This window comes from Thermobia domestica, chromosome 6 (genome assembly GCF_964235325.1).
Source record: "Thermobia domestica chromosome 6, izTheDome1.hap1.1, whole genome shotgun sequence".
Taxonomy (NCBI): Eukaryota; Metazoa; Arthropoda; class Insecta; order Zygentoma; family Lepismatidae; genus Thermobia; species Thermobia domestica.
In genome coordinates this window covers 12,506,759-12,533,766 of record NC_137459.1, presented here as the reverse complement: position 1 = coordinate 12,533,766, position 27,008 = coordinate 12,506,759, and the positions used below count along the sequence as shown (strand labels likewise).

Sequence of the window (27,008 nt, the reverse complement as noted above, 5' to 3'; positions counted from 1 at the left end):
GGAATGTCCCAGAATTCAGTGATTATATGTGTATATATATAATGTGTGTCATGAATAGTTCCAAAATCGTTTCCATCCGATTACTACTTATAGACATGTGATCACACAGATTTGACAATCAAATGAATTAGGAACATCAGTATGACAGAGTTAAATATAATGAAAGTGTAAAACAGAACAAAGGAAGGGAACACCAGATGTTATCTTTAGCACAGCAGGGTTCTTGAACATGGAAGACACTAAAAGTGGAGCCAATTAATGAACAAAAAATAACTCCATTAAACTGTTGAATTGCAATGCGAAATATGATTAAAAACTTCCAACCATTCGAACACAAGTAATTTTCAATAGAATTCGAAAAGACCTGAACAACTCTGTAACAGAAGAAACGTTTAACTAAATAAGACACATAATGATCAGTTTCTCCTTTGTTCCAATATTACTACATAACGTGCAGCAGCAAATTTGAACACTGCTCCTCTATGTGACAAAGGACGGCAATATGAAATATATATATATATATATATATATATATATATATATATATATATATATATATATATGTGTGTGTGTGTGTGTGTGTGTGTGTGTGTGTGTGTTTTTTTTTATATATTACTGAAAATGGATTAGCCACAATATTGTCCAAACATGTCTAGAAACGAAATGCAATATTTAGCTTTATGTTCCAGTATAAAGTCATTTAGGACAAGAAAATGAAATATATATTAAAAACTATACTTTCAATGTGTTACAGTTTCAAGGACCTAACGTCCTTTTCATCAGACACAAACTGTAACACATTGTAAGTATAATTTTTAATATATTTCATTCTGCTCTGGTCAGAATTGTGTTTTATTTGTTACTCTACTTATCCAGAGCCATGGAGTTTGTTCATAAGAAAATGGATGATTATGGACAGTAATGAGAGAGTAAACGGGAGAACTTGGAGAAAACAAATGGACATAATGTTACTCACGCTATTAGCACATACTAATATTGCATCAGTTTTTGACATTGTTAAATGATGTATTGTCATTTATAACCTGTTTCCCGATCGGGAACAACATCATATGACACTCAACAGAGATATACCAGTAAGTGTCAACTGGTAATATAATGCAATAAAGGATATTACTCATTTTAGGTACATGCAAGAGGAGCAAGGAGTGGTGCATACTGATGAAGGCAGGATCAAAGATGGGCCGGTTAGATCAAGAAAGCTTTTAGATTGAAGACTTTTGAAGGTGTCTTGGATGGAACTCCAAATCTTGGAGCAACATCAAGAATAAGCCGAGAAGAGGTAGTTGAAGCGTTAAATAAAATGAAAAAGGGAAAAGCAATAGGTCTAGATGGTTCACAAGTTGATTCACATATATTCAGCCGAATTTGAATGTGTCACTTAGCTAGGAAATGCCGTGTTTCTACCACCGATTGCATTCCATCTGTAGGCCAATACTAACTGTTGTTCGGCCTCGGAGTTTCCATTGCATGAGGCTACGTTGCAGCTGGGCTGTGGGTAATGTATCTCACTTCTATTTACAGATTTTCTGCAGGTCGGAGGCAGTGCCGACTCGATGATGGAATAATCGCTGCTTGAGTAGTCTCAAAACACAATATTTCATTGATCTGGCATCTTGAGCTCCTGACAGGGGTATCAGAGAAGACAACTGCCGAAATTCCAGTTTTCTCTTCCATATGACAATAAAATTCCAGAAAATGGCTATATGTCTTGTCTTCTCTTAGTGCTGTTCAACCCGATTCACGTCTTGTCCATACTGTGCTTGGAACTCGTGCTGGTATATTTCAGTCAGGACACAAGTCTGATAGCATACAGTATTGATTTTGACAATCATGAACCCTTTTGTAAAACGGTTGAAGCTACACACGTCAGTGCGATGGGTCCATCCGTATAATACGATTCACAATGATTTAAATTACGCACTTGACACATTTGTACGATGTGCGAGTCGTGAACTGAGGCCACAATGAACCCTTCATCTGTTCAGTTTCGGCGGCATCTGACTACACCAACAAGACTGCTGTACTACGTACTACGTTGTTTGCATCGTGGTAATCTCACGGCGATGAGTTAGGTATTCGCGATACAGTTACACATTGATTTCGGCTTAATATTAGCAAATCAACCTCTGTATATTAGTAGAAATATGGAAGAGTTTGGGCCCAAAAGGTATAAATATTGTATGGTATACGACACAGAAAATTTATGGACAGGAAAAAAATGCGAAATCAATGTAGAGATAGTGTTATTGTACCTATTATCAAGAACAGAGGTATCAAGGACTACAGAAACTACAAAGGGATCAAACTAATATTTCATGCGATGAAGATTTGGGAGAAAATTGTAGAAGGGTGATTACAGGAAGAAGTACAAATAGGAGAGGAATAATTTGGATTAATGTCAGGAAAGTGTACAACTGACATGATGTTTATACTAAGACAAACTATTGAAAATTTGCCAGGAAAAATAATAATAATAAAAAAGAATGCATATGGTATATGTTGATTTGGAGAAGGCCTATGACAGAGTACCGCACTAGGAAATGTCTGGAGGAGAAACCAGTAACAAATATATTATTATTATTATTATTATTATTATTATTATTATTATTATTATTATTATTATTATTATTATTATTATTATTATTACTATTATTAAATGTTCTGTCTGGCTGTTGGCAGATTGTAGAACTTTTCCTTTTAGATTCAGGATTGAAAATGTTTTATCCATGTTTCTCAACCTTCCTTTTTCTCCTCTAACTCGCAATACTTACTTTTGTTTTTCAAATCATTGATCGCTTGTGTTTTTCTTCCTGCTTCTTGCTTTCCTTCAATCGTTTCATGTATGCCGGTATGGAGAATATAGTTTTTTTTTTTTGTTTTTTTTTTGTTCTTTTTTTTTTGCAAAAACTGTCCGGTTCAATTGATTTTTCTAAGAAGAGTATCGGCTGAAAGCGTCCTCTTCTCTCCTACTCGTTTTATAACATATCTTTTGCTACTCTCTCTCTCCATTTTATATTTTCCATCTTCATCCACTACTACATTTGGAAGTTCTCAAATTATTTCTTTCCTAAGTTCCGTAATGTGGTAGTCTCTGAACCGTACAATTTAATATTTCATATATAACACATGACCAGCTTCTTCCTTAGTCCAGTATTAAAACTGGTAGTTAAAAGTGATTTTTCTTGTTGATTTCCTCTTTTTAAGTACGGCAATTCTTCACGTAATCTCTTAATGCAGTAAACGTCTCTCTTCAAAATACTTCCCGGATATTTGAAACGATCTTCCTCTTCAAGTTCTCTTTGGTCCACTGGCTCTTGAGGGAGGGTTTCGATGCGATATTCTGATCACTTTCGATTTTTCAACATTGATTTTCATTCCATATTGTTTCCCAATGTCTGCTATTTTGTATGTCATCTCCTATAAGTATAATAACCGTATCGTCTCCTTACACAGCCTTGTTAATGGTCTCCCCTGCAATCTTGAAATATCCAAATCCCAATAATGCTTCCTTCATCAAACATTCACCATAAATGATAAATAATTGGAATGACATACTACATCCTTGTCTGAGTCCTCTTCCAATTTTACACTATTGGTTTCTCCTTCACTCAAGCGTAACTTCACTCGTTGCCCTATGTATAGGTTGCGAATGAGTCGTCGGTGTCTTCAGTCGATCCAGATATATTTAAGTATTTTCAGAAGTTTGGTCCAATTACCCTGTCGAAAGCTTTCTACCAGTCAACGAAGCACAAAACAACTCTTCCTTTACGTCAATATCTAGAAACATACGTAAGGATAATCCAAGATATGTATGTACAGAATCTATGACCCAAGTAAGTAGTGTGGTAGTAACATGCAAAATCTGTTAGAATTTGATTCTACCAGGGCTCTTTCTTCAACGTTGTCATGGATGTTACAATTCTGATGTAAGGAATGAAGTCCCCTGGTGTATGATGTTTGCCAAAGATATTGTACCATGTAACATAAATAGTGAAGACGTTGAAGTGAAAGTAGATAGTTAGAGGGATTATTTGGAAGGCAGAGACTTGAAATCAGTAGAGACGAAGCAGAAAATGGAATGCATCGAGTTGTATGGATAGTGAAATGGGAGAATAACGATACAAGGACAACGACTGAATTAAATGAAGAATAAATATTTAGGTCCATAGGTCACCATGAATAGTGATTTAGACATGGAAATAACACTCATAATGTAAGAGGGATGCTAAAATTGGAGAAAGTATGTGGTGTTCTGCGTGACTGCAGAATCATGGTAAAGATTGAAGGGATAATATACAAAGCGAAGATATACAGAGCATACATATAAGCAACAAAGAAAGCACGAAAAAAAAGAGAAATGAATAGAGCCGAAATGAGAATGCTGTGCTGGGTGTTGTCAAATACCTTACATTCGTAACAGTGTTTGGAATAAAAATAAGAGGTAGACTGAAGAATAAGACGGGGGATCAACCTGCGTTGTATTGATATATAAGAAGATGCAAGCAAGAAGACTGCAGTTGTGCTACCATGTAATGAAAAAATAAATAATGGACTATGCGATTTGAATAATGATAGTAATGGAAGTGGGTAGGAAGAATGATAGAAGGAGTCCAACAAGAACTTGGATGGATATGGCTAAGAATAACTTCAAAGAGAAATGTCTAATAGGAAAATAATTCCGAGACAGAGTTTTATGGAGAACACTAATGAGAAACGTTGATCTCATGAACGTGGGAATAGACGGAGGGAAAAAAATGAAATAAAACTCATTCATTTCCCCAATCGACGAGAACATGCAATACAGTAGAGGTAATGTGAAGTTTTCAGCTATATGTAATACAAATAATGTAAAAGCTTCTACCTCGAATGTATATTAAAGGAATTATACGTTTCTATGTTGGCAGAGAACACAATAAAATTAAAAATAAAAAAAATAATGAAACTTTCTCACTTACCATGTAGCAAAAGGTGCACAACGAATAAAACGCATTTGACTCTCAAAAGAGTGTACACTAATCGTATGAGCGGTGTCGGTAATAAATCGAGAAGAACATTAGATTTGTCTTCAAATTTTTGTGGTGTACCTATATTTTTTTTTATCTCGCGTTTCCTGCTTGTGGTTACACTTTTCGTCTGGTTTTTAGTACGTAGTTTTCACTACTCTTTTTTTTTTTTATTTTTGTTAATTTATGGACTGCGTTCGTATACGGTGTTGTTTCATTTTTACCATTTACACAACACAGATACATTTTAGAAGTTATTTATGCAAGAGTTTTTTTTTCTCTCATCATATTTCAAAATGCAATAACCAGATATTACATTAAAAAAATGTGCATGTTTTGCCCCATAGATTTGAAGTACTTTTAAAATTAGCTCTCGAGATGTCACTAAGAGCATGAAGAAATGAATATTTATAACAGATGATGTACAACATATACAGTTTTTTTTTTTCTGTTATATACATTCTATATTCCCTACTTGGATATGAATTATTATTAATAAAACTTCTATCACGTGACCTGACGTGAAACGCAGCGTAACTAATTAGTATTTTATAACACTTGATAATGTTATATCAGATAAGGGAGTAATTATAAAATAGTAAAATATTTTAGAAAATACATTATTGTTTCTTTGAATTCACATCATAGAGAACAATTTTAGTAATATGAATTGATTTCGTTTTATATATATATATATATATATATATATATATATATATATATATATATAGTCAAGTTCTAATTCAGCGGTAGCCCATCTTGACTGTTTTTAAGACTTCGAATGTGCTCTATATATTAGTGTACAGAGCCTTATAGATCGGTTTTGTCCTACCATCTCTCTGTTAGAAACTATCAAAATATTTTTCTACATGGAATCATCGTCCCTAAAATACCTAGTCTAGACAAGTCTTGAGGCATATCGGTAGATTGTGCAACTGCGGGCATGGGTAAGAGAAACGCAAAACCATGTTCTGCAAATCTTGAAGGATCTGGTTGTGGGCACAGAACTAACATTGAACGAACGATAACATGTCTTCCAGACATCCAAATCAAACCTAGTTCATTCGATAAACATAACAAAGATATGTTGATGTACAAAAAAAATATGTGCCATGGACAACGGAATAAGTCCCTGGGGCCCATTAACCCTGCTAGTATAAAGAAAATCGTAGACTTACAATGAAATAATTATTGCATCAACACTGTTCATCGGAAAATCATGGTTTATAGTTCATTCTTTTCAGTGTAAAACGAGCTTTCCATAGGTGCTATGCAGTGGTCAAAGTAAGAAGGTATGCAGTGGTATGCCATAACGCCTCTGGTTTTCGAATGATTAAAACATGCCGTCACTGAAAAGTAGATGTTAAATACCTTTAATAAATCCACTTTTATACGCAGTTATTGACGCATGGCTTTGCACGTAAAAGGTTTCATTTCTTGTATATGAATAGTTTCCAAGTTGACATCACCAACATGTTTCTTAGGTCTCCATTTTGTTTTTAAAATGAGGTGTTTGCAAAGAAGTTTACTTAGTTTATATTTTGATGAGCCATATTGAATTGTTTCTTTGTTATGTACGTTTGTATGTGTGTGTCTTCTTGCCTTAATGCCATGTTTTGAGCATGGGCAGGTTTACGATTTGTATGCTATGGGAGCGGACCTTCAGTGTATTTGGAATACCCCACAGTCAAGTGGGGACGTGGAGTTTTCCCTCAGGAAATTATTAACATCCTCATTCGGTTTTTGAACATTTTCGTCTATAATTCTCTATAATACAACATAAGGGGATTTTCTTTTCAGAAAGTTGGAGGAGATCAAAGTCTGTCCATGCCCCCCCCCCTCCCCCCGCGTTACTACAGAAAAGCTCTCGAATGGTTTTCAGTCATTATGTAAATAGAAATGAAATGAAATGAAATTTTGAGTTTTACGTCCCACGGTTATGCCGGTTAGGCTAAAGGAGACGGTGATAATGAGTAATGAATAAAATGGTGGAATGAAGAAAGTAGGAGGAAACGGGAGAACCCCGAGAAAACCCACGCACACGGTGTTTGTCCACCACAAAGTTCACTTGGCGGGAGCAGGGTTTGAACCCGAGACCCCTAGCACCAGAGGTGAACGCTCTACCACTGAGCCACCGCGGCCCCCCCATTATGTAAATAGAAACGCAATCTTTTAGCCAACATACCCCAACTGCATTTCAACATTTAGGTAGCCGGTATGTCAAGTCAAAATCGTAATAAATCATACCACCACTGTTTTTTTTTTTTTTTTTCCACTTCGAACACTGGTGCTATGTATTTGGTTCCATAACGTACTTCAACAGGGAAAATTGGGAGAATGTCGGGAAAATTCCCTCCTGAAATCCCTACCATCTACTTTGGACACATCTGGAGTGGCCGCGGGTAAAAGCACACTATCCAAATGTTTCTCGAAAATACTATAGGGGCTAATAAATGAGTGTACCAACTTTTGTGTTAATAGAGGAAATAGATAAGATGTTAAAATGTGTATTGTTATACAAGCTTCTCCCTCATATTTATTTCATCTATTAATACAAAAAATTAGTACACTCCAGATGGGTCCAAATATGATGGTAGGGATTTCTGGGGGGAATTTTCCCGATATTCTCCCAATTTTCCCTGTTCAAGTACGTTATGGGCCCAATTTCATACCACCTCTGGAAAGCTTGTTTCATGGTGAAGAGAATAAACTATAAATCATGACTCCCCAATGAACAATGTTGATGCAATAGCTATTTCACTGTAAGTCTACGATTTTCTTTATACTAACAGGGATAATGGGCCCCAGGGTTTTAGTGCATTGTTCATGACACCTAATTTTTTGTGCATCAATATATCTTTGTTATGTTTATCGAATGGACTAGGTTTGATTTGGATGTCCGGATTACATATTCATTTCCTTTCCTTGTGAATCCAGATTGCAGGTCCTCAATCAGCGTTCTATTCCTAGTATATTTCTAGCATATTTTTGAGTATACATAGATCTATCATTTTTAGTTATGTATTGACATTATTATAAAATCTAACATGTTTTTATTTTTGCTTCTGTGGTGATATTTTCCTTGTGTTGGAGTATAGATAGCTGAATAATCTAGAGGAAATTAATGCTAAAACTTTTTAGACTAACGATCAGAAATAAAATTGAGAAAGACAACGCAAGTTAAAGATAAACCCACACATCTTTCTTATTTCGTCTAGAAGCGTAATCACTCTACTAGTGTCCGAGGGCCCGGTGGAGGGGGGTCTTCTGGATAATTTCGGGGAATTCGGTCACTTTCTGTGTTTTCTTTTCTTTCTTTTTTTTCTTTAACATCTCCAAACCATATTTTTGAATGAATCATATTATGATTACATTTATTTTAGTATACGATTCACAAAGACCTCAAAACATGTGCTACAGCCCTGAGGTCAGATTCCATTATTGGTTGTAACTAGTAGTCTCAACCACAATTAATATTTTTTTATGTGTGTGATATTTCTAAAATCCCTTACAGCTTAAATGGATAAATCTTTATTTTGTTCTTGTCTCCCATTTTTATTATTATTATTTTTTTTTATTTTCACTTGAAAGTTGAGGTAAGAAATTCAATTTAACAGTTTGTGTTTGTGTAGCGCTGAGAATAGTTTCATGTGCGCGTTATTGTGCTTTTGGTTTGAATATCTATTTTTATTTCCCTGTTTATTCTCCTGTTCTTTATTCTATCGTATGTGAAATGTCTTTTAATCATAAATGAAACAATAAGTGACATAAACATAGATATATGAGATAAAAAATATAATGTGGAGATTCCAATTGGAAATAGGAATCTTGTGACCAAATACTAATCGGAATGGCGCAAGAAAGTGATCTTAAATACATGTAATGAAAATCAAAAACCTATGTCACCTGTAATATGGAGGCTTCCATCGTAAATTCAATATATATATATAAAGTATTTAGCAAGTATTGGCCGTGGAGCCACAACAAACATAATGTACGGTGAATTAGTTGGCAACCCAGGTCCTCATGGAATTATTTTAGAAGGAAGATATCAAAATGTCTCAGGATTTTCTATTGTAAGTGTGCCCCTTCTGGCGGTTCTGTTGATGTGTTTTCCCGTACCTCCCTCGGAAAGGAAGGGACAAGTTGCTGTGACCAAGATCGTTCAATTGTTGAATGCGTAGACGTTGCACAATGAATTATTGCACAGACTTCTCTGTGCTCTGTTTTGTTAGCTATTCTAAGTAGCCTACGATCTTCACTCATCAAGGTCAAACGTCTAAATGACAAATTGGCAACACAGCTGATGTCATTCACTTCTCTTCTGAAAGCAAAGGGAGGGTTTCTTCCGTCACAGGTTGAAGGGTGTAAGGTCGAAGTATGTTTCGCATATTTTCCGAGGATACACTTGAAATAGATAGGCTGTAGCAAGGGCTCATATCATCTTGATGTCACGCCGTGTGGCAGTCGCTCTACCCGCTCATAGTGAACCATCAGGCTAGGCCAGTTTTGTCCCCCTGTCGCCATGTTCTTACGTGTCACATAGGGTAGTAAGTTCTATCATTTGCTATTGACAGTATCAGGCCTTTGTCTGCTAACTTTGGTACAGCTATCTTGTCTCATTTTTTGGCGATGGATTTTTAATGTCTATTCGTCTATGTTGCTGCGTGTGTATGCTATAAACAAAACAAGGGGTCAAGAAACGTATTCATAGAGTTTCTCTACGACGTTTATGACAATAAGATACACATAGCTTTCCCTTTCTCATAATCGCATAAAGTTCAGAAAGCAATGTTTTCACCTGGGATGTACTTTTAATATTTTTTTTGTTTTCTTTTTTCACTTATATATACTAGTGATAGAATAATACTTTTAGAAGGCGATTTCAAATTCATGAGTAATTAACGTTTGTAGTGCCGAAGGCGAGAATATTTAAAAAAAAAAATGTTTGTGATTATTATAAATTTCCCTAAATTCTAATTAAACTAGTCGTTATATAACAAAGTTAGTTGTCAACATTTTAAAGTAAATTAAAACAAATAAAACAAGGTACAATTCATTAAAATACTATGATCATGGTAGCAAAGACATACAATTATTTGAAAATTTCTGTTTTTTATTTTTTAAAAAAAAAATATATCCCAGTCTGAAATGGCTTTTAATAATTTACTATAAAATGAATAATATATGTTCATGTTCATATTCAATAGCAGATACAATTCACTTGCTTCCACTTATATTCAACCATGTGGCAAAAACCTTATTGACAAGTGTCATTTCATTATACTATCTTTATGATTGATTTCATTTTTATTACGAAAGTAAAATAAAAGACGAAAAATGGAGGAATAAGAAATCAATATACTTTGTTTCATTTTTTTTTTTTTCACAATATTGACAAACCAGCTGATGTATTAAACTAAGAGCAATCAATTTCAGTTGCGGGAAGAGAACAAATGAAACCTACGTTAAGCCTCAGAATGTGTCATTGTTTTTTTTTTTTTTTTTTTTTTTTTTTTTTACGTGAAATGTTTTTCTCACAAACAATCTGGGTTGCTTTACCTGTATTATGTTGATGATTCGTTTATACATACTTAATTATACATATCACGTCTAAATGTCCGATTATTCTTGTTTGAAGCACAGGAACAAAACATATAATTCCGCTTCTATTTGCATATTATTCTCATTAATTGAGTTCTATTGTGAGGCCATTACATTTGAGAAAACTTCAATGTAACAAGGTTCATGGAGTAAGCAATTCGGAACTCCTTTTTTATGTATATAATTATATCTTACATCTTCCTGTATACACAGTTGTGTTCCATTTCGCAACGGAATATACTGTAAATATAACTCTACTTTTATTTGATTTCTTTTTCTCCCTAAAGGTTGGGTGTCCAATGCTCAATGATACGGTTACACATATTATTTCTCAACACTTACTTCGGGCCGCGGTGGCTCAGTGGTAGAGCGTTCACATGTGGTGCATGGGGTCCTGGGTTCGATCCCAGAGCACGTCAAATGAACTTTGTGGTGGCAAACACCGTGTGCGTGGGTTTTCTCGGGGTTCTCCCGTTTCCTCGCACTTTATTCATCCCGCCATTTCATTCATTGCTCATAATCGCCGTCACCTTTAGCCTAGCCGGCATAAGAGTGGGGCGTGAAACTTAAAGATTTCATGTCATTTCATTACATTTCATCATTTACTTCGTGTATGTTGTACGGGTTGGACGAAATCCATCTGATATTAACCAAACTTGATATGGTGATAGACCTCATAGACCTTCGCGAGCTTAGTATGCTTATGAGATACTATTGATAAGATAAAGTATAATATTTAAAAAAAGTTTAGGTTAAGAATGGAAAATGATTATGCCATGCCTGAGCTCAAACTGTTGAGGAATAAAAACCAAATACAAAAGCGATATAAAAATAAAAGTCTGGTTAATTTAAGCCCCTTACTCTATGGCCTATGGGACCCAGAGAATCAATGTCGCACTCACAAAAGTTCTCCATTGATTTCTGTCCTTAGCCAACTAGATACAGTTTCTACTTTGTATCTCTATTTCTACGAGATCAATCTTAATATTGTCATCCCATCTGAGTCTAGGCCTTTCTAATAGTCGTTTTCCGATTGTGTTACACTTAAGACTTTGAAAGCTTTTCTACTTTCTTCCACCCTGGCAACATAACCTGTCTATCTCAGCTCCCTACAATAGTTTGACCCTAGAAATGTCTGGTAAATGCTGTAAACTATACAGTTCCTCGCTATAAAGTTTCTTTCATTCCACATTTCCGTTTCTCTTGGGTTGGAATATTCGTCTCAGAATTTTATTCTCAAATAATTTCAATCTGCGTTATTTGCTCAGAGTAAGCGACTATGTTTTGCAACCATACAAGCACAACAGGCATGATTATCGTTCTATGTATTTGAAGATTCATGCCCCTCGAAAGAATTCGTGGCGTTAAAGATTTTGGAGTGAATAACTTAATATAAACTCCCCGCGTTCAGTTAATACTTAATTATTCGTGTATAATTTTGTCCTGTTAATTGCGATCTTAGATATCTGAAATTATTGACGCTTTCGAAAGTATAATTTGATACTTTAACGTATTGATGTTATGCACTATTATGAGATTCTGGGAGAAGTTTGAAATATTGAATTCATTTTCTTTCAGAATTGCCATACTTCTGTTATATCGTCGTTCGAAAGTAAATATTGTTATGCAAATTGTGGATACTTACGCTTCTTGTTGTGCCATTATAAAAGACTATTTTGTAGCAGAGTTTAGTAATAATTTCTTTTTTCTTTCATTTTTACAATGTTAGATCTCATGAGCACAGATGAATGTAGTCCTATTTATGAAAGACAAAATATGTCAGTGTCTCACCTCACGGTAATTCGTAGTAGTAAACAGTCACGATAATAGATGTCGTTGTGTGCATCTCTGACGCCAATAGATATCGCTATCGTGGAGTGAATTTGCCGATTTAAAAGTATTATGAGGATTTAATTGCAACTTAAATGAACATGAACACGCTTTACTGTTTATTATTAGAATAAGGGTCGTAATCATATTCAGATATGAACATTAACATTAATGGAACCACATGTTGATTGGTGGGCAAACTAATAAATAAACAAATTTGTTAAAAGTAAATAATTAGAGCTTTCAGTTAATTACGATTTTAACCTATAGTGGATTGCGAATACTACAATTAGTTTATGTTATATTATAACGTTCTATTTGTTCCATGTTGACCAGATTGAGATTCTTCCTCCGATCTTCTTCCCGTTTGTTGGCTGAAAAACGATGTCGATGACTTGGAATCCAATGTGTGGGAAGAAGGTAGCTTCTGACTGTTAAGAATTGATACGCCTGTATCCCACAAAATTCCGTTTTTCCTTTGCAGATGGGCTGCTCTGGATGCGAATAGCATGTCATTCAGAAGAGACGTTGTGCATTTAAATAATGCATTGAAGATTTTGTATGCTGCGAATAAAAACAAAATAAATAAAAAGAAATGCTCTTTACACTTCAGTATTCAGTGGAAAGGGTTTTCTTTCTACGAACGCTGTTGTAAATTTGAAATGACAGGTTATTTCTTAACCTCAGACATTTTCGCCTTCTTGGTATTTTAAACAAGCCATTCGTTTTCCAATATGAATGTACAAACCCCCGATTCTTCTGAAAGTATATTCGTTGCACGTCAAACAATTCCCTCGCATATATTCCCGAGCAATATTTCGACACTTTTATTTTCAAGGAATGTTGTCGGTTCTTATAGTTCTACACTGTCTGGAAAGTTACTTTCTATCCGCAAAATAGTGTATTTCATGACGTCATAAGAAGTTAATAGATTTTATGTTATATGTATAGCACTTGGTGCAATAGTCTTTGCGTTAAAAGAAATGTTGTTTACTATACGTGTATACCCTACAAAATATTTGTTCTATATGTGGCGGGTTTAATCCAATTCTTTCGGAAGCAAGACAGTGAGGGAGGGATGCACTTCAATGTTTCTTGCCATACAACATAAAACGATGGTGTGCGTACACCAGGCTCGCACCCAGATTTTTTTTGTTTGTTTGTTTGTTTCCTTATTTGGGGGGATTGAATACTACAAGCTACTACGTCTATTTAGTATTCAACGGTTATTATACTGCATCCGTAAAGACGATAAATAATTGTAAAATACATCCACCTATATTTTTTTAGAGTAAAATAATAAAACTAGATTGTTTCTATGAGATAAAGACTACAGATGAAAAGGAAGATCAAATTTTCATTTTACCTGTTAAACAATTATAGTTAAGTGTACAAAATAATGCTGAGTTAGGAGGTTTTGTGGAAGGCCCGGACCCAGAGGATCCCCCGCTGTGGGAGCACCCCTGATGTGCACTACTATAGTGCCAAATTCAAGTCTCGTCACGATCCGGTAAATACTAGATCCTGTTTTTTTTTTTTCTTTCATATTTTTGTGTTAAATAAGGATGCAATGTAAAAATCAATTAATCAATATTCTTGTAAAATCATTATGTTAGCTAAATGCAAAACCTCACATTTTGGTCAATTCAAGTGTGTCAAATATCGTCGTTTATGCAGATATGGCAACTAAGTATTAGAACGAGTTTAGATTTGTGAATCTTAGTGAATACAAATATTATTCTCTGCCTGGTAATTTCTAGATTTCTTTAAACACAGCTTCTGTTGCTGTTCACGATGTTGGTGTTAAAGTTGTCTCACGTTGTAGACATAGTTAAGCAATCAGCGTTCTTTAGAATGTTAAGTAGATCCCATGTATCTAGTGTTTACTCTGTACACAGATGATATATATATATATATATATATATATATATATATATATATATATATATATATATATATATATTAATGTAGAACTTTTACATCCTCTGCTTACACTTGCAGAAACAAAATTGAATCACTTAGAAAACTATTTAACTAACTAATTATTATCTGATTTTGCGAATTCTAAGGTTATTGTAGGGGAAATATCTAAACTTCACTTTCATTTGGTAGCATCAACAGTCCGTAAAAGTCAACAGGAGCTTCCCACACGAGACAGGACATACGCGGAAAGACTTTACACTTATTTGACTTCCAACATACATGAGGAACCTGATTTTGTACCAGTTTGCGTCAGCGAAACGCAAAATTTGCCTTTTAGTTTCTTGATAGTCGGCATAGCAGCTATAATTAATTGCCTGTTGCATTATTTATACTATCTCGCGATCCCAAAGATTGCTCAAATAGTTACGGAATGAGGTCCCTGGTGGTTGTAGCTAGAAGCATACTCTGGGCGTTTTGAATATTTTTACAGAATTGAATGATTCCTTGAACCTCAATGGAACGAGCATTGAAAGCAACCGCTCATCGAAACCGAATAAACGTATAAATTATCTGTATTAGCGCATAGCGTTTGAATTTTGCGACACTGAGTGCAAATTCTATCTGCGTAGACTAGTAAAATAAAAATTATCATTTTAAAATAAAATGCATTGCAATAGTGACAAGTGACAGGACTTATGTCCGCAATATTTTGGTGGGAAGTCAGGTCATGTTCTGCGACACCTGTTTGCACTGATCGCTGTTCCCTTAATAGGAACAACTTTCTAAGTAACAGGATGCTATTGAACATGTAGCAGGCACACGACTTTTCTATACATGTTATTAATGGTGAATTGCAGTTTAGCATCCATTTCAGCACCGAGACTATATGAGACGTGGAGATAGAGAACCAAGTCACGTGAGCTACCAAAAGGATTTGAACCCATGTACCTCGTGCTGAACTAAGTACGCTAACCATGTAACCACGAACAAACTGTACACATTTTGCATGTGAGTAACATCAGAATTGTATGAAAAGGCAATTTTATAGTATCTAAATGCGATTTTCACACAGGACGTTTGTAACTGTTGTGTACATATTTTAAGGAAAAACTCAAAAATGCTCAGATAAATTAATTAGGGATTTAGGATTTAGATTTCTGGGCTTCGGCATCTCTGGCCATGTTAGCTCGTCACGTTTGACGGATGCCGTCCCTCGGCGAGCACGCTATCCGGGGAAAGGGAAGGAAGGAAGCGGCCTGGGACCTATAAGTTAGGTACCACCCCGACATTTGCCTGCTGTAAATAAAGAAAACCTGGGAAAACCTCATTCAGGGTGACTGGCCCGAAAATGCTTTTTAACACTTTTTCGTCCGTTACTCAGTTAAATTGAAAAGTTATATCATATGGGGTACTGTAGTTGAATACATAACCTTCTTGCTGATTTAGTGCTCGTGCCTGTTGTGGATGAGGCCCTGGGAGAGCGATGAACGCATTGCGGTAATTTATGTTCCTATGTTAACCGTCTCATATAGCTTTGGTGCATAAAAAGGACGCTAAACTTCAATAGACAAACCAAACACGGACACACTTTGTGTTCTATGTTGATATTGTAATAAAAGAAAATAATGTCTGCCTACTTTCGGAGGCTTTTTTTTTCATCCATTTTATTCTTTCAGCAATTTTTCACTGTCTCTCATATCGTTTCATTTACCCTACACAGAACGTTAAAACAAATATACGCTTTTGTTTACTGTAGTTTCTAAACTTGAAGCTACACATTTGATTAGTTATACATCGTATATATTTTTTTTAAATATCACAATTAAACTTATATTTTCTAAAGCTCTTCCTTCTTTTAAAATGATATAGCTTTGTTAAAAATCACAAAGTTATCTCCAAACGGTGTCAAAAATATTGTATGTTTAGTATGTTGTTGGCGAATGGAAATAGCGAATGCTGTTATGTGGAAGCTATTCAATGACTAAATTGGGAAACTAGTTTGAAATGCGTCTCGGTTCCTGAAGATACAAGCAATAAATCAGCAATGCTAATCAAACATTCATAAATTCGCGCAACACTCGCTTTGCACCATCCAGCTTCAAATCCTCTCCCCAAATCAATACAGTTATTTTGTCTATGTTTTTTTTTATGTTGTTAAGTTTTGTTCTTGCAACCGCAAAATTTGAATGCATAAAATTTAATTTGGAAATGCTTTCGTTGTGTTTCACTAATTTCATATTTTAAACTCGAATTTAATATGCAGGAACGAAATACAAGTAACAATATTTATTTATTTTTTTTAATCAATACAGCAAAATAAATTTATTACACAGATAAGCTAATATAGAAATTCAAACTGAAAGACACATTAGCATCATAAAAAAGTTATTAAAGCTCAGAAGATGAAATTAAGGATCGTGAATGGTTTCAACTTCACGGAATATGTAATGGTGTCATACATATATATAATGCAATCCCTTATAATCTATGCTTACGTACTCACTGTTCACAGGAACAGCAATTTCACTAGAATTAATACCAAAAAAATTTACAAACACATACACAAACACAAATGTCGAGACATACCAGTATATCAGCAAAGTGGTTGGTCAGGTAATTGACTGTTCGATTTAATTACAATTTCAAGAAGAATCAATTTGATATGATATGGTATCACAATGACTTACGTTATTTACAAGGTACGAGATCGTACTAACCAATTAAACTAGATCAAAACCTAATAATAATGCATTAAGAACAAATTCTCACATATGGAGATACAACCATAATACACTTGAAAGCTCTAATGCAAGTTTATAGATAAGGTAGTGAGAGTAGGCATTTGGAAATGGATATTAAGGTAGAAACATATGGGAATTATCTTAGAATTTTGGAGGTGATGTTAGCTCTTTCTATAACGATTCAATCTTCAATCCACTCTGAACTCTGAGGTCTGAGCATCAATTTCATGAGCGTAGGACATAAGTTCACTGTCAGTGTTATGTTAGAAGCACGGACAAAAGCTCACCGATAGTGGAGATAAGCTCACTTAAAAATTAAATATATAATTACCATCCCTTTCACTTTAGACTATAATTATAAAATGTACAATAGATTTTAAAAACAAAATATAATCAGTGGCGAAGCGTAATCCCACAACTAGGGTAGGCCCGAAAAACGAATAAAACAAATAACAATGTATCTTACAATGTTTAAAATTACAGTCAAAATTATATTTTCCTTATTGAGTTAAAAGAAAAACTACCAAATCTATTAAAAGAAAACTTAACTGTATTTCTAGAAATGCTTCGAGTAGAATTTATGTATTTTTTGTTGTTGTTGTTTAGTTTAACAAGAAAAAATGAATATGTAAGCAAACATAGACGGAAAGTATATTATTATTATTATTATTATTATTATTATTATTATTATTAGTAGTAGTAGTAGTAGTAGTAGTAGTAGTAGTAGTAGTAGTAGTAGTAGTAGTAGTAGTAGTAGTAGTAGTAGTATTCCAATTTAGTTCCACTACAAACATTTTGAAGTGCAGTCATATATTCTTCTGTCTGGGATTTGCAGAGGGGAATAAGGGGAATTTTCTCCTCATTTGCTGTTTACATTTCCTTAATATTTGAAAATGAAGAGAGAGAAAAAGTAAATACATTCTTACAGTTAACTGTCAAATTTCTTCGATAAGCCTTTGTTATTTGCATCTCTCACTTTAAAGTAAGTACAATACTTCACTTAATTAATGCATCACGTGTTAATAACTTCACTAGAAATATTAATGCTCAGAAAGAACTTTGTTTGAATGAACGCAATATATTTAAGGGGATGGCTTCCGGACTTAAGCACTCACCGAAATTTGATCGCAACTTTTTATTGTTTATAGTAACTTATTTTATATTGTAGGTAGCGTTTGGTAAATTTATACATATGTTTAATGTATCTGACTTATATTCTACAAGCTATTATGAACCAGGCCCTATGTAGGTGAAACGACACTTAATCAAATGTCCTCAGTTTATATTTATACCTAAACTAGGCTACGGAAAACATTTCATATTGCATTTATATATTTTCCTTTTATTATAGCACACAATTACTAAAATAAATACACACACTCAAAAATGATACGTGTAGTCTTCCATAATATGGTTCCAGAATTATATTTTGTTGCTATGACAACGAATCTCTATTTTAGCACAAAACAACAATGTATATCAACAGCAAAGCAACTACATTTTTATATATTTTTCTTCCTTCTCTTAAATAGCTTGTACATCAATTGCAGGTACATTCTGCCCAGAAAAGTGAAAGACAATTATAAAATGCAAGCAAAAATATACAAGTATCGTTACATAGGTGGAAAAAAATCTACTCTTAATAACTCCTGAGAGTATGTACCTAAATTAAACAAGTTATCACTAGAAGAAATATATAATACTACACAAAAACTTCTTACTCTGTGTTGAGGAAATTATTTTATAACATACTAGTTGAATATACCAATGCTTCGCACGGGGGCTATATTTGGAAGTCAACGCCTGTGGGAGTATCACCATTGATCTCAACGATCGCGAATACTATAGATTTGATACTAATATCGGTCATTTTGGGCTATTTTTTTACACGTCTCTGTATCCCCCCCGCTGACTCCCGGCCCCCATGCAATTTTAACTGAATTGGCAAGTCATCGCTAATGGAAGTGTCATCATTGATTGCAGCGACCGCGAAAACTATGAATTTGACACTAATATCGACCATTTTCTACTACTTTTATATGTCCCGGTAAACGCCCCCCTGATACCCCCTGGTTCGAGTTTTGACAAAAACGTTTAATTCTGGTCTGGAGCCTGGACCAAGGTATTCGTGACTAAAATTTGGTAACTCTCGGTCAATTTGTTTGATTCCCAAGCCGGTTCCGGTGAACGCCCCCCTGAGACTCCCTGGTTTGAAATTTAAAATAAAAGCTTCGTCTTGATCTGGGACCTGGGCCAAGGTACCCCTGACGAAAATGTGGTAACTCTCCGTCCACTCGTCTGGTCCCCAGGCTGCACACAGACAGACAGACAAACAAAAACACAAACAAACTCTTTATTTTATTTATATTAGATTAGCATTGAAAGATACCTTTAACGTCAAAACTAAACTCTCAGAGGCGAGCCTTCGCACCTTTCCAACAATGTATGCAATTCACAGCGATAATGGCTTTTCTCCCTGCGCAGTGTATCCTGTAAGCCTGTCCAGCGAGCTGATGAGGCTTAGAAGGAAGGGACTTCGGGTGTTTCCAACCTACTCTTTTGTCACCGAAAGATAAAAGAAATATTGAAGTATTGTCTTTATTTTATAAGAAACCAAAGATAAAGAAAATATACGGTAGAAAACAGGGTAGGAACAGCCTCAGAGCCACTGTATGTAATTCCAAGGGGTGTTGCGTTAGGAAGTATAATACATTAAGATTAGAAATAACAAGAACGCAAAAGAGGAAAAAGGAATTGGCCTGTGATGGTTACGAATATATTGTAAGAAAAGAAGGAAAAGACGATCTGTTCAGCGTGTAATGAGCAAAGAACGTTAAACTGCAAGGGAACTCTTTCAACGAATATTTTTGATATTTCTTAAATTTCTATCACACTATGCTCACAATAACAAAAACTCCAGTTGGAGAAGTACGTGACTTTCTTACGTTGGGCATTATAGTTTTGATTTCTTGAAGATATTTGTTATAATAATGTGTATGAGAAATTTAATTATTTTTTTTCTTTTAGATTGCATCAGTAAAATATGGTTCAACAGTAGCAGAACATAATCATCCTTCAAACCACTAGGTTTAGAAATACAAAGAATACGTCAAAATATGAATCTGAAAGCAACAACGGCATTTAAGAAGCTCCAACAGTTGATTGCAGTGGCACTATACGCAATACAATAGTATATTGAAAGGGTGGCATTTCCAAATTTGGAAACAGTGAAGCGAGACATCAGAAGGCAACGACAAAAACTTATTCCGAAAGAACCACAAACAACCACTGATTTATTGTTAGACATAATCTTAAAATTATATCTTATTCGCTTTTTTATCACATTCAATTTTTCAATCTAGTTCTTGCACTTAATATTTATAATATGTATGTTAGCATACACTGTTTCAAATGGTGAATGAACTATAAAGACGCACTAGATTTGTTCCAAATTTTTCAAGTTGCATATAGCTGATGTTTAGTCAGGTTGAGTACTTATCTCTATGACATACCGGATACTATCATAGCTTTCGTTCTTTCAGATGGAGAGTGGACTTCAACAGGAAGAGGAGTTTTTGCTATATGGTAATGGTCCACAAGTAAACAATAGGATGTTACTCTTCAGCACATATGAACAACTGAAGCATTTAGAGATATCACAAAGTTTGGTATGCAGACGCTAATTTCTGATTATGTCCGGATCTTTACAAACAGATATACATAATTATAGCTCGTATTAGAGACGCTGCTGTCACTTGCGTGTTAACATTTTTACTCGGTATTGAAAAAGGATATGACATTCCAAACTTACGAAAAAAAAAATGTGGCCAGTGTCTATATGTGATATTGTGTGTGTCTATTGATATTTAGATGAGAAATGTGTTCTGAAAAAGAATCGAAGAATGCACTCAAAACATAGCTTTAAGAAACACAATTTATAATTTCACTCAGGTTAAACATATACTAATTTGTTTCTGTTTTACTTTAGGGCTACCATATACACGTAGGGAATGTATGTATTTATATAACTAAGTTTCTATTGTTCTATCAGAGCTTTCATTTCTAAGCCATAAGCATTCAATATTTTTTTTTTTGCGTTCTTCAAATTAATTCCTTCTACATCGCAACTGAGATTCTATCTTCTAAAGAATTAATGGTTTGGAGATGAAAGTATCAAGGTTAACTTTTATCAAGTAATACAATTTTGTTTTGTTTCTGCAATCAAACACAATTCAATATGCTAATGTAGAATGTTCTAATCAAAATATTTACAATATTTCTTTTTATCTGTTTCAGTTTTTTTTCTTTTTTTTTCTTTTTTCGGTGAATGCAAACATTAGCAAAGCACACAGTTCTTTCAGTGAGCAGAACTTATTGCAGGATGAATTGTTGCACTGTGTCTGAAATGGTTTCCAGAGTTTCGCTTCTAACGGCGGACGTTGAAGAAGATCACATGTTTTTATTTAAAATTATGCTGAAAGTAAGAACTAAGTATCAAGTATAAACAAAGATGTTGATAAGTGTTAATTGGTTAGTGATAAGTTGAACTTTGCTGTGAGGATTTTTGATTACCATTTCGGACATTACGAACACTTTGCACATAACTTTACACATGCAGCTTATTACGCAACATTGTTACTGAAATGAAGAGCATTGTGATTTAAGTGCTGTAAATCATGGACATGGACAACTGAATACATGATAGAGCTGCTTTCATGGAAGCAGCCAAACACAAATCGTTCACAAAATATTTCACCAATAATTATAAACAGATTCTTTCTTCCACATACGTGCCAGAACAAAATGTGGATGTTCATTCGTATAAAGGTATCGTTTTCATTTTTGAATTATTCTTATTTTAGAATTGAACTATAAAGATCATATAATTATTTATACAGATAATTGCGTTATCAAATGTATTTATTAATTTAAGTTTTTCATGAGTAAAGCGTTAGGATGACATCATGACTTAATTATTTAATTTCACGTAACGAGTTCATTCGAAAAGAGATGGAAAGTCCGTGAAAATGAATGGGTGTGGAATAATTGGTGGAATGAGAATCCGGGAGGAAACGAGAGAACGTCGATGAAAACATGGAGACGATGTTATCAACCACAATCGCACCATGATATGGGATTGAACCAGAGACCCTCATATCAGAGAGGATTAACATGCCACTTGGCCATAGTGCCTACGTGTCAAACAGTGTTGTTGCCAATTATAGACGAAATATACAGGGCGTCCCGAATGGGACTGACGGTTTTTAAAAGTGTATAGTTTTAATATGGTCAGAGATACAGAAGGAAACAAAAAACATGCGCATTAAAGGAGAACTCAAAAAGTTTATTTGGTCTTACTTACAAGTAATTCTAACTCAGTGTAACTCCACGTGAGCTCCGGTTGTAACTCTTACAGTACCTCGCCTGAACTCAATATCTCTCTCCACGTATTCCAAAATATCTGAGGTGTTAGTGAAGGAATCGTATTCCTAATGTGGTTCTTCTGTTCAACAAAGTTGCGCACTTCTTCACCACAATACACAAGGTCTGTCAAATACCCCCAAACGAAGAAGTCCAGGGGGTAACATCAGGGGCCAATTGACTCCGTATGCCAGAAACACTCTCTTATTGCTTCCACATTTTCTTCTGACACACGCGATTTACCACCGCTGTGTTGTTTCACTACACTCCCCGTTGATAAAAAATTGATGCTTCCACGCCTGGATACTGTTGCGTCATGGGGGATCCTTGTGTTAAGCACGTGGAAAGTTTCGTTGAACTTGAACAACACTTTTTGTATCTGCAAACCACCACACGCATTGCGCCTTTTCGATTGTCAACGCCATTTTTGTGTATCGGCGATACTAGCTCCGTCAGCGGTGGTTGTTCAAGTATGAAAATTTGCTGAACAAAACATTTAAAATGTCCTTCAATATGAATGTTTTTTTTTTAATCTCTGACCATATTAAAATTATACACTTTTAAAAACCGTCGGACCCATTCCGGACACCCTGTATGTGATTACAGGATCTAAAAATAAATTGCAGGAAAGTATTTGATAGTGAAAAATGATCTATATAAAACAATAAAATTCGTCAGACACTTTTGATAGCATTTCGACAAATTCAATCAGTAATACAATATTTCGCGTGTTCACAGTTACTCAAAATCAAAACGTTTATTTTTATATTATGTATTAATGCAAACGAAGGTTAATGGGTCTTATGCAGAGTCATTTTGACGTATGATTAGCGTCATACTAAAGGCCTGACTACTGCAGAAAACAGATGTTAGTCGAACTCTTTAGTATGACACTAATCAGCGTCAGAACGACTCTGCATAAGGCCCAATAGGTTTTAAAATCGCTTTTATTTCATGTTCGAAAGTTTCTGCATGAATTTGAAGGAGTGAATTTTCTCGTAGACACATAGCTAACATACGTACACTCATGTCCAAAATTATTGTCACATATCTATAAATATATTTTTCTTGGAATATAATTTGATAACGAATACGCCCGGTATTTCTTATAATGTTAGTATCTGTGTAATCGGCAAATGCATGCATGTGGCAAATTTCATTTTAAAAAGAGCAGTAAATAAGAACAATAAAACGAAAATAAAATTTTCTTGTCCATTCAGCAGCATTTTATTTTACTCACTATATTTTTCGTATTTATAATTATTTTCCTATGAAATTTACTACATATATACATTTCCCGATTGTACACATAGTATCAGTATTAAAAGTATCCTGCAAAATCGTTATCAAATTATATTCTTACAAGAAGACAGTTATAGATATGCGACAATAATTTTGGACATGGGTGTGCCTTTGATGTGACAGACTTGGTATCGATTTCCTGTGCAAGAGCGACTCATTATAGCCTCCGTGCTGAACGGAACACTAATATCTAAATTAGCTAACCCTAAAGCAGTGGTTTCCTACATTTTTTTTCTTTTTCTTTCTTTCTTTCTTTTTTTTCATTTTCTTTTTTTTCTTTTTTTGTAATGAAACATTTTACTCAACGCCCACGGCGTTGCAACAAACTTAGATTAGAGCTGAGCATTGTTAAATGCATTGCAAGCGTCGGCTGGTACATTCTCTCTCACAATTAAATATTTCAATGTAAAAATAAAATATACTATATGAAGTCTATACTTGTAGGATACCGTATCTGGATGATATACGTTTAACAAAATCTAACATTTTGTGACACACCGGCTGAGAAACGTGTCTCTAAAGGTCATTCAGATCTTTGTTCAACATAATTCCACGTGAATATTTTGAATGGAAATGTTCGACTGTGCAAACTAAGTAAATTAAACCGGTGAGAGAAAAATTTATATTGTTATGTTTATATGCATATTTTGAGGGATAAATAATCACATATCAACATTAATCAATGCTTACAAATATCAAGGTTGCTTCCAAACAACTCCGAGCATGTTTGGAAGATGCTTGCCAGGGCCGTACCCAGAAATTTCTTTAGAGTTTGATTAGATTTTCAGTTTAGATTCGCTTTCAGCAGCGAGGCTATATGAGACGTGGACCTACAGCTTAACGTGGGATCCGAACCACATGAACTCCTGCCGGGATTCGAACCCGTGTTTTCCTACACCGGAAGCGCGTACGCTAACCGCTTAACCACAAGGAAGCTAAATTTCTTGATGCTGGGCTCAGTTCTTAGAATAACAATATATCTTTTATATGTGTCTGTATCTGTGTGTGTGTGTGCTGCTAAGTTCGATTTGAAATATTAAGTTCCAAATTTTTGTATCTCCTGCATTTCATTTTATATTTCTACAAAATAATAACCTCACTTTATGTATATACACTATGTGATCAAAAGTATCTGGACACCTGACTGAAAATGATTTACAAGTTCGTGGAGCCCTCCGTCGGTACTGCTGGAATTCAACATGGTGTTGGCCCTCCCCTAGCGTTGATGACAGCTGCCACTCTCGCAGGCATACTTTCAATCAGGTGCTGGAAGGTTTATTGTGGAAAGGCAGCCCATTCTTCACGGAGTGGTGAACTGAGGAGAGGAATCGATGTAGGTCGGTGAGGCCTGGCATGAAGTCGGCTTTCCGAAACATATCAAAGGTGTTCTATAGAATTCAAGTCAGGACTCTGTGCAGGCCAGTCCATTACAGGGATGTTATGGTCGTGTAACCACTCCGCCGCAGGCCGTGCAGTTTGAGCAGGGGCTCGATCGTGTTGAAAGATGCAATCGCCATCCCCGAATTGCTGTTCAACAGTGGGAAGCAAGAAGGTGCTTAAAACATCAATGTAGATCTGCGCTGTGAGAGTGCCACGCAAAACAATAAGGGGTGCAAACTCCCTCCAAGAAAAACACGATCACACCATAACACCACCACCTCCGAATTTTACTGTTGGCACTACACATGCTGACAGATGATGTTCCCCGGGCATTCGCCATACCCACACCCTGCCATCGGATAGCCACATTGTGTACTGTGATTCGTCACTCCACACAATGTTTTTCCACTGTTCAATCGTCCAATGTTTACGCTCCTTACACCAAGCGAGGCGTCGTTTGGCATTCACCTGCGTGATGTTTGGCTTATGAGCAGCCGCTCGACCATGAAATCCAAGTTTTCTCACCTTACGCCTAACTGTCATAGTACTTGGAGTGGATCCTAATGCAGTTTGAAACTCCTATGTGATGGTCTTAATATATGTCTGCCTATTACACTTTACGACCTTCTTCAACTGTCGGCGGTCTCCGTCAGTCAACAGACAAGGTCGGCCTGTACGCTTTCGTGCTGTACGTGTCCCTTCACGTTTCCACTTCACTATTACATTAGACACAGTGGACCTAGGGATGCTTAGAAGTGTAGAAATCTCTCGTACAGACTTCTGACACAAGTGACGCCCAATTACCTGACGACGTTCGAAGTCCGCGAGTTCCGCCTCAGCGCCCCATTCTGCTTTTTCACGATGTCTATTGACTACTGAAGTCGCTGATAATGAGTACCGTGCAGTAGGTGGCAGCAAAATGCACCTAATATGAGAAACGTATGTTTTTGGGAGTGTCCGGATACTTTTGATTACATATATATACAAGTGCCCGTTTTCTTTAAAGTAACTACACAATTTACTGTTTTAAATGCATTATGCAAGTACAAGATTATTCTTCTGGTTTGAAATACTTTCAACACGCTAATTTAACAGAAACATACAATAAAATTCAATTTCTTCTTCTTAGTAGTAGATACCCAATCTTAGTGACACAATACATAGACTATAGGAATAGAGATAACGTGATATCATTTTTTATTTTATATCTATCTATCTATCTATCTATCTATCTATCTATCTATCTATCTATCTATATATATATATATATATATATATATATATATATATATATATATATATATATATATATATATCGTTTTTTGTGTAATTTATCGTTCATGAATAGACACATCTATTTTTGTTATACTCTGAAAGAGAAAGTAAATTACACACTATAGACTTTGTAGATTGATTGTAGTTTTCCACGTTTCAAGTTTAAATTAAAAAAATGGAGTAAAAATCAGTTCAAGAATAAAAGGGAGTATTTGCATTTTGGACGGATTTCGTGTCATCATCCCTCTTAAGTTGTGATCTATTACTGGAAAAAGAACTGGACAACCATTAAATTATTCAGTTGTAGTGTTTGTTCCTGGCACGCAACCTGGAGGTCCCCGGAAGTTCACCAACTCCTTATTCTCCTCCCTCGCCGGATCTAAGACAAATTAAACTGCGATTATGTGTCACTTTTGTGCAGGATATGCCCTTTAACAACTAGTGCCCCAGTGCAATCCACTCACGCTTTTATTTTGCCTCCGAACAAAAGTTTCCGGAATAAAGTATG

General features: G+C 35.1%; 1 protein-coding gene and 1 long non-coding RNA gene across 2 annotated transcripts in view; both read left to right on the top strand.

Annotated features, from left to right (window-relative positions):
• The window catches only part of LOC145687847 (uncharacterized), a 203,452-nt gene extending 182,103 nt beyond the window's left edge, over positions 1-21,349 (top strand). The window contains exon 2 of the long non-coding RNA XR_014131797.1: positions 20,665-21,349. This is a non-coding gene — a long non-coding RNA (uncharacterized LOC145687847). The remainder of the gene's footprint in view (positions 1-20,664) is intronic.
• A 355-nt stretch (positions 21,350-21,704) lies between these two features.
• Positions 21,705-27,008, top strand: part of LOC145687846 (uncharacterized) — a 442,870-nt gene continuing 437,566 nt past the window's right edge. Inside the window, exon 1 of the mRNA XM_081761314.1 lies at positions 21,705-21,949. Within this exon, the coding sequence (XP_081617440.1) occupies positions 21,838-21,949 (112 nt within the window). The 5' untranslated portion in view covers positions 21,705-21,837. The remainder of the gene's footprint in view (positions 21,950-27,008) is intronic.